Genomic DNA, 8,821 nt, shown 5'->3' with positions numbered 1-8,821 from the left:
TGTGTCCTGACACCTCAGTGACAAACACGAGGCAGAAATGGGACAGGCAGCATCTTGCCTGGGATGGATGCAGGCAGGACGGCCGTGCAACCCCTCTGGACTCCTCCTGCCACCCCGGCAGGTTGCACTGCAGCTGTGGTGATGACAAAGCAGCATCTTGGCTGTCCCATCCTACAGCTTCATCCTGGCAAGCAGGACAGGAGCTTCCGTAGGGTTTCCCACAGCTGCAGCGAGTTCGTGCACCCTCTGCGGGCAGGACCCTGCTCCCACGTCGTGCCGGGGGACCCACGCAGGGGGGGACATGGGGACGCTGTCGCGTTGGGCAGCTGGCTCCCGGCTCATCAGATGGCCGTGGACTGCTTGATGCTGTGGAAGCTGACACGGGTCGGGGAGGTGGGGATGGACATGGCACGAGCCACGCGGGCGCGGATGGAGTGCTTGTCCTGCCATCGGTGCCACCGCTTCCGCACCGCCGATCGCACCTGGAGGTGACACAGAGGGGACATTTAGGAACCAAAGGCCTGCAAACACTGAGCTATGGGCACTGTGAAGGGGTTATCTGTGCCCCCACTTGCAAAAAGCAGTGGAAATAGGGGGTGTTGTGCTATTTTTCCCTGTGGGAAAACTGAGGCACAGAAATGTCTCATCCTAACAAGTAGTAGGTGCAGGAAGCAAATCCTGTCTTTAAGTTAGGCTGTGTTGGAGGTCAGATCCCAAGAGCAGTTTAACCCCTTCCTCTGTCAAACCATGAAAGAGCAGGGTGGTCTTCCCCCCATGGCAAAGGTGAGCCCAGGGCACAGAGCCTGGTCCTGCTGGCACCCAGACATCCCATTCCCCCTCCTCTTTTCTGGTCTCACTACTCAGGTCCAGCATCAAACTGGGCTCCAAAGCTGTTCCGAGGCACCAGCTATCCTCATGGTTGCTGTGACAGGCCAGGAGGGATGTGAGTGACAGCTGGGGATGTTTATGGCTTCTCTGGTCTGCACCGGTGGCATTTCTTCAGCATCAATCCTGGCTGACAGCTGCCCAAGTGATTTGCATGGCAAATGAATATTGAAGAAATGCCTTTTCATCGACAGCGGCTGAGACAAACACCAAAATCCCCAGCCAGCCCAGCTGGGACTGAGGGATGGAGATCATTGAAGGACCATGAGCTGTATGGCACGAGGTGCTCCTGATCCACCAGAAAGCTCTGGCATAGTTTCTTTTCCTCCTACATCAACAATTCCTATGGTACATATATATGTATATTGTATATTAATACTGCTATTGTATTGCATTAGTGTGTTACTTAGCACAGCTGAGCCTGTTATGTCAGGATGCTGTCAGCTGCCTTTTATTCCTGAAAACAAATTTGAAAAAGAAAGGGGTCTGCATCATCTCTGGAGATTTAAAATGCTTTTTATGTTGCCAGTCCCTGGGGATTTGCTGGTTGCCTTTCTGCTCAGCTGCTGTATCACAGCCAGCAAAGGTGTGAGAGCATTTAGGAGGAGGAGGAATGGATCAGTCCCAGGATCAGCCCTTGCTCTCACCTCCTTTGCTTGCTGGTGTGTTTTGGGTCAGAACCTGAGAGGTGTCATGGGTGTGTACACAGGGATGGGGGCTCTGGACCCTTCTGATCCATCAAATTGCACAGATGCACCCCCAGAACATTTATTCTCAGGGGTGGATTTTCCTCCTCCGAATAGGAGGAAACAATGGGAAACTAATATTTTTCTGAGATACGGTCCATTTGGGCTGAGACTTCTCCCCAAGAGCCTTGCCTTTCTTGCTGCATGTGAAAGAAGCAACAAAATTTCTCAGTTTCTCACATTTTTGGAGGCGGAGCATCCCTACTAAACCCAGTCCAGTGACCAAACAAGCCACAATAAATATGAAGCCTGCGGGGAATAATTTTTAAAGGCTGGGGACAGTTGTCCACACTGCCAAGCCCTGGAAGCTGTCAGCTGTGTTTGATTTGGATGGGGCACTCATGGGCTATTCTCACAAAAAAAAAAAAAAAAAAAAAAAAAAAAAAGGAGCTGGAACCATATATTCAATTTCCTATGAAAAACAACTCCCATTTCATGCCGGATCCCACTGGCAGGATAAAAAACAGAGCCAGGCAACAACCAGTTTCCCATCTAGGTACAACCTGTGCTTGTGCCTGTAGCTGCAGGTACTGGCCTGACTCTGCAAACACCTTCAGTTGGGGACCTGGGTGCCTGTGCAGGGGCAGAGCCTCAGGCTGAGCCTACATCCTCTCATAAGGATGGGCACAAACACCCCAAGCACCCCCAGTGCTCACCTCGCTGTTCAGGAAGCAGTAGAAGACGGAGACAAAGAAACCCTGGAAGGAGACAAACGTTAGAGTCACAGCAGAGCTACCCCGAGGCTGAGTGGCTTTGGAGCAACCCCAAGGTTTGGGGAGGTCAGTGTTTCTGATGGAGCAGGGTGAGACATAAGTCACACCTTGTGCTCCTCCACAGCCCTTGGTGGGGGCCTGGGATGGGAGCCAAAGCTGAGGACCTTACCTGGAAGGACTCCAGGAAGGAGTTGAAGTAGATGAAGACAATCCTGGAGATCTCATCCTCCCCTGGGTTGACGAAGAACAGCATGTAGGTGATTCCCAGCAAGGGCAGCAGCACCAGCGTGGCTTTGACAGCTTTTCTGGGGGAGAAACCACCAAGCTGAGCCACCAGCACATGGCCCTGGGCACGGGGACTGGCCCCAGCCTGCTCCCAGCACCAGCATCACTGGGACTGGTGGGTCTAGGTCTGGACCAACCAGTGGCAAGGGGAGGAGAGAGGAGAGTTGGGCTGTTTCCTAATGTAATCCCCAAATTATTGGGCTGGTTTGCGCAGCAGGCACCTTCTTTGGTTTCTCCATCCCGGATGGGTGGTGGATAGCAGGTGGATAAATGAGACCCGACCTTCAGCTGCTGTGACATGACTGCCTGGCTGATCTAGGGCTCGGTTAAAAGGGAATTAAGGAGGGTAAGATAATTCAAACCTATCAAGACGGGTTTATGAAAAACTTATCTCAGCTAATTAATTTGATATCTTTTCTTGATGAGATTACAAGTGCTGTTTGTGAAAAGTGATTGTGCTGATGCAAGAGAGCACAGGAAGGGTAGGGGCTCAGTATCTCATTCATTTTGATTAGGGAATGACAACAGTGCCAAGCTGACATTTTTTTTTTTCTTTCTTAAAAATTCTGTTAACAGACAGATTCCAACAGCAGCTTAATGCACAAAATGTCATCCCTGATGGGTCTGGGTAGGCTGGGACCTACAGCAGAGCCCCAGCCACCGATGCAAACTGGCAGATGGCACAGAAGAGCTGGCAATAACTGAGGACAGAGGGGGCTTCAGCTGGCAAACTGGAGTATAACAAAAAAAGAAACAGGAATTTGAGATTAAAAATAAAGGACATAACCTGCTCTGATATAGCTTTCCCAGGGCAACAGTCACAGCAGTGGAGTATCCATCTGCTTTTACCAAAAGCCATCGTATAACGTGAGCAGGAGCCCTCCAGGCTCTGGTTTAAGCAGGACTGCACAGTTTATACCCACTCAAGCTGTCCAAGTTCTCCTGTCCCACAAAATGTTTCTGGGAAATGGAGATGTTCCTCTGCCCCAGGGTGAAAAATCTTCCCTGCCAAAAGCAGGAAAATGCTGGAAAAAAAAATTCTCTCAGAATTGCTGCCTGAGGCAAACCAGCCTATTTCAATAGTCTTCAACTTTGTTCACCCCAGAGCTCAATACTCTGCGACAAGGAAAGCTGGCATCTTCTAGTGACAGCATGTGAATTTTTTCCATTTTTAGCTGAAAAAAGCCACCCTCGACTCCAAACCTACTTCTCTGAACTCAGTGAGATTCACTGATCCCTGCTCAGAAAACAATCTGGTGAAGCACGGTCAAAGTCCAAGGTTTGTTTCTTCTCCTCTTCCAGGTGCTCCAGAGCTTCTCTGACTGCGTGCCTCCAAGCTGCCTGTGACATGTTCTGCAGCAGGGAATGGTTAAATCTTCCTGCTGTGTGCTGCCTTCTTGCAGCTCCATGAGCAGATTTTGGGGTGGCCTCAATTCATTGCTCCTTCATCACCCTTTGCTTCGTGGCAATGCAATTCTCACTTCCATGCCAGGATTTGCAGCCCTGACCCCAACAAGCTGATTGGGTCCCCCCAGAAGATGCTTTTGCAAAAGGGCTCAGCTCCCTCCAAAGGCTGATCCAGCTGTCCTCCACCAGGATTCTCAAATGGCAATGGCCATGTGTCTTCAGAAAGCATCTGAGGAGACATTACATGTCTCCATAGTCCCTTGCTGCATGGCTACTGGGGCTGTTCCTGTCCCCCCTCAGTCCTGCCAATACGGTTTCTAGTTCTTCTTTCTGCTTAGTTGCCTTCTCTCCCTCCATGCTCTTACCTGTACTGGATTGTCTCTGATGTGGTTGAGGCTCGGAGCTTCGTCATGAGAATCCGGACGATGTTGAACAGAAAGATGAAGTTGATCTGGAAGGAAGAGGGAAGCTGGTTAGTGTCGGCTCCCCCTGTTCTCTTCTATTTCCACAGCAGAGGAAACGAGCTGTGCCAGGGGAACTGGGAACATCTCTTGAGCCTGAACCAAGCCTGGGCAGCTAAAAAAGCAAGCAGCAGTTGGTATGGTACATGTGGACCTGCTTCTCACTATGACCTGCACTGCCTTCCTTGCACAGGGGCAGGACATCTGCATTTAACATGTTTAAAGCATGTTTCCAATAAGATTTAGGAGTTTACTCATAGGAGCAGGGGCAGAAGGGCACTCCAGAAGATGGGTGAGGGAAGGGTGGGAGAAAAAGGAAAGTGGGGACGAAGATGATAAGGCTGACAAAAAGATTTGGGGAGGCTGGCTGCCATCACAGCAGGGAGCAGATCTCCTGGCTGCTGATCCACTAATGAGAGCAGGGCTGGCAGAGCTGGGGGCTGAGCGCAATTGGCACAGATTACAGGTGGCCCAGCTACCTGACGGGCTGGGAAATGAGAAGCAGTCTTGATTATTCAGGGATGTGGAGGGGAGGCTGCTTGGTGTCGGTGATTAATGGCCTCTCAGGTTTTCTCAGCATTGGGCAGGGAGGGAAAAAAAAAAAAAAAAAAAAGCTGTGCTTGGTTCTGGACCTGTTAGTCAAATGCCTTGCACTGTTGCTTGTGACCTGCCAGCCCTGCTCCTTTTTGTCCCTTCCAGGAAAAGGGAAGCCCGAGGGGGTTATATGACCTCTGGTTCAAGCATTGCTGCTCAGCCAGCAGCAAATCGATGTAGATCAAGGCATGAGGATGAGGTCTCCAGGCAGCTCCTGATGCTTGGCAAAGCATCAACGTGCACCCAAACAGTGCCCAGGCAGAGACTCACTGATGCCTGTGGAATTTTGCTGATGGGAGCATCCCTGTTAGAGCAAGGTCTCCAGACTACCCTCCTAGCCTATCCTAAGTCATCAGGATCTACACACATGGATTCTCATCTTGGGCTAGGTGTCCAAATTTGCTCAAGGTCCAGTTCGGGTGGGAGGACCCAATATTTGCAAACAAGGTCACTTTGCTCTTACCAGAAGCACCAGGATCATGGGACCTTGGTAGATGTAATCAGTGTAAACTCCTGCTCGCTTCCCAAACCAGCACCTGCAAGGCAAGGACAGGCAGTGTTGGGGACATGTGGTGTTAGGGACAAGAGGTGTTAGGGACAAGCCTGCAGCATGAGCGACCTGGATTTACTCTTGCCCTTACATTATGTCTGTAGGTCGCTGTCCATAGGGTGAAGGCACAAAGACTTAAGTTGCTATAGCAGTGAGTAGCTGCTATAGAATAGCTTCTCTGAGACCCCTCATGTATGGGGTCTTTATGGGTACTCATTATTTTGGGGCATGGAAGGACAATATGACACACATACAGGACTAGGGTGGCTCTGTCCCCAGCAGACCCCACAGGAGCTCATGCAGGTATCAGTGTCCTGAGAGTTGGGTTCTTTTAAATTGGTGCTTCTCCTGTGTCTAACAGGGCTGCTGAAGCCAGGGGGCAAAACCAGCAGTGCAAAACAAGGCGAGCTGCCACTCATCTGTGCGGGCTCCTTTCAGTTCCACCATCCCCATGATGAACTCATCAGGTTCCTGTTAAGTCCTCCATTAACAAGTCTCTGTGAAAATGGCTCAGGTGGTGGTAGTTTATGTCTCTACTGGTAGATTAAATCCCAGCTCCATTTAGCAAACACTTTGTAGGAGCTCTGTCTTAATCTAGCCTTTTGCCCCTTTAAAAATCTCATTTGCAGTTTGAAGGAAAAAATGCAGCAGCAGGCAGGGCTCATGTCACAAAGAGCCTAGAGGTGGGATAAAAGAAAGAATGGAAGAATATCATTTTTCCTCCCACCCTTTCTGTGTACCCTGCCTCCTATGAGCCCTTGCAGGTGGGATCCGTGCCCGCTTGGTGCACAGCTCCTGGCATGACCGACAGGCAGGGAATTGGGGTAGAGGGCAGGTAGGGAGCAGTGATGCTCACTTCTCGTTGTCGTAGTATTGCTTCCCAATGGCCCAGGCGACGATGATGGGAAAAGGAATACCTGCGGATGAACACACACATGGGCCTCAGGGGTGCGATATCACAACCAGGCTATGCTATAACGGTGATTTTCTTGCAGAGAGCGAGCTGATACAGGCACGCAACTCCCATCCTCCTGCTCCTGGAAGCCTTTTCGCAGCTATTTAGGTGGAAGAGGAGCAGGAGCAGAGGATGGGGGTGGGCACCACCCGCTGGGCGAAGGGGAAGCGCTGGTACTTACACCAGCCGATGCAGATGAACATCCACTTGCGGAGCTTGTCGGTGGAGTAGGTGAGCACAATAGCCGTGTGCAGGTAGCAGCCCTCGCCAAACATCCAGAAGAAGTTGGTGACGTGGAAGTAATTGTAGGCGGCAGTGACCAGGCGGCACCAGACCTGCCAAGGGGGTTAGGAGGTGACACAGGGTGAAGAGCAGAGCTACTTCAGAGACAATAAACTGGTCACCTCCCATGGAGCATTGTTGTTCCCACCAGGGCCGTGCCCCAAACAGACCATGACAATTTCTTCCATGCTGCCACAGTAAAAGGCAAGAATATGGGTGTGTTACAGTGGGGAGACCGAGGCACACAACAACACAGACCCCAGCACAGCAATTGAACCTGGCTTTCTCATAGACTTTCATTGTCCTCCAGCCACCAAGCAACCCCATCTGACATCCCAAGCTGCTTTTCTTGGCCTTGTCTCTGGGATCCTTGAGCTCCCCACATACCCCAGGGCTGGGCTGCACCTACCACATTGCTCTCGTGCACCTCTGGGTTCATCGTGAACTGCACCACAAACCATGTGGCGTTGCGTAGGATGAAGGCTGTGATCAGGTTCCAGTGGATGATGTTCCTCAGGCACCGAATGCTCCTGCAGACAGGGGGAGAAAGCACCATCAGAATATGGTGAGGGTCTGGGGACTGACCCCGTTTGGGCTGCAGGGGAGAACAGGGCCATATGTGGCACTGAAGATAGGCATGATCTCTCCAGAGGAGAGAGGAATAGCCTTGGGGGGGGGGGGGGGACATGGCAAAACAAAGGGGTTCCAGGTCCATCCCAATCCCGAGGGCTGTGGGGTGACCTCTTTGGGCTCATGCCCCTGCCAGGAGCAGGGCAGCAGGTCAGGTCTCTCACCGCAGGCGCATGAAGAGGACGAAGGCCACAAGGAGGGCCCCAAGGGAGACGCAGTGCCCCAGGTAGTTGATGATGACAGCGACGTGATAGTGCAGCTTGCTTTTCTTCTGGGGAGGGGGAAAGGAGACAGGAAAGGGGTCAGCAGAAACCCCAGCACCCCACAACCCTCCTTCCTCCACCATGTCACCTCCCAGAGCTGCTCTGCAGACGTGGGGACCCCTTTCAGAAGCCCACTGGAGCCCACCTAGTACAGGATGGAGGAGAAGAGGCTGGAAGGCACCAGGGTTGGTCAGATGGGGCTAATTTGGACCAGAAATGCACAAACCTGGCCACGCAATGGGCTCAGGCATTTCACATCCTACCCACACTGGGGCAGCTCAGGATTGCTGCTCCTATAGCAGCCCTGCTCAGCACTGGGGCATCCCTGAGCCATCATCTGGGGAAATCCTGCTGTAATTCATCTGAGCTCTCCGGCAACATGACATCTGATGTCTCAGTTCATTCCCCTTAGCCCTTGGGGCAGCTGAGAGGCTGGGCTGAATGTGGGCAAAGGGAGCAAGGGATCACAGGAAGGCATGAGTGATAATTAAATTAATTGATTGCTCCTGCTGTTAGGCACTCATCCAACCTGTGAATTAGCAATTAACTGAGTGAGAAAACCATTCCTGGCAAGAGATATCAGCATCCCAAATACCAGAGGTGCTTATCAGCTGCAAATGAACAGCCTGTATCTCTTCTCCTCTGCTCTGAGGGGTGCCTTGACCTACTCAGGGGCTTGTAATTCATGGTACCCATTTTTCATCCCTCTCAGTTTCCTAAATATCTCCTTTATTACATTGCCAGCAGGGAGGGATGAGGTTTGTGCTGTGTTCTTGTACTGGGAAGGAGCTGGAGAAGCAGAGGAGGGAAATGGGGCTGGAGGACATGCCAATCTGCACCGAGCAGCCCAGGACGAGGACACCCCACACTGCAAACCCTCTTGGCTTAACATGAAAGGAACCAGGAATGGTAAAATTTTCCCTAGGGAATGAAAATGCACACCAAGGACAGGGTCATATATGCTGCATGCAAACTTGTACACTTGGCTGCTGGTGTACAGCCAGCTCCACAAATCCCTTGGGCCATTCCTGACCTGGGTGCTGGTGCCCT

The 8,821-nt window shown here is 51.6% G+C and overlaps 1 protein-coding gene and 1 pseudogene across 2 annotated transcripts in view; both read right to left on the bottom strand.

The window, feature by feature from the left end:
• Positions 1-258: 258 nt before the first annotated feature.
• On the bottom strand, positions 259-7,774 carry LOC309887459 (corticotropin-releasing factor receptor 1). Its single transcript, XM_082779179.1, has 9 exons — positions 7,673-7,774; positions 7,288-7,408; positions 6,778-6,931; positions 6,498-6,558; positions 5,555-5,627; positions 4,402-4,487; positions 2,514-2,649; positions 2,288-2,329; positions 259-482 (listed from the first exon to the last, which is right to left on the bottom strand). The coding sequence occupies exons 1-9, from the start codon at positions 7,681-7,683 to the stop codon at positions 342-344; spliced, it is 825 nt and encodes a 274-aa protein (XP_082635305.1). The 5' UTR covers positions 7,684-7,774; the 3' UTR covers positions 259-341.
• An 882-nt stretch (positions 7,775-8,656) lies between these two features.
• Positions 8,657-8,821, bottom strand: part of LOC309887358 (olfactory receptor 14C36-like) — a 57,377-nt pseudogene continuing 57,212 nt past the window's right edge. Inside the window, exon 5 of the transcript in view lies at positions 8,657-8,692. The product of the transcript in view is annotated as an olfactory receptor 14C36-like (transcript). The remainder of the gene's footprint in view (positions 8,693-8,821) is intronic.

This window comes from Aythya marila (genome assembly GCF_965140915.1).
Source record: "Aythya marila genome assembly, chromosome: 25".
NCBI classification, from domain to species: Eukaryota; Metazoa; Chordata; class Aves; order Anseriformes; family Anatidae; genus Aythya; species Aythya marila.
Note: the sequence above shows the minus strand (reverse complement) of the source record. Positions and strands in the feature narration are given on the sequence as shown.

What these genes read in the sequence shown, in the direction of transcription:
- LOC309887459 (XM_082779179.1), bottom strand. An exon ending in GTTCATCTGCATCGGCTGGT is followed by an intron (nt 6,559 to 6,777) that starts GTAAGTACCAGC and finishes GTTCATCCGCAG; the next exon opens with GTATTCCTTTTCCCATCATC. An exon ending in TCAGAGACAATCCAGTACAG is followed by an intron (nt 2,650 to 4,401) that starts GTAAGAGCATGG and finishes TTTCTCCCCCAG; the next exon opens with AAAAGCTGTCAAAGCCACGC.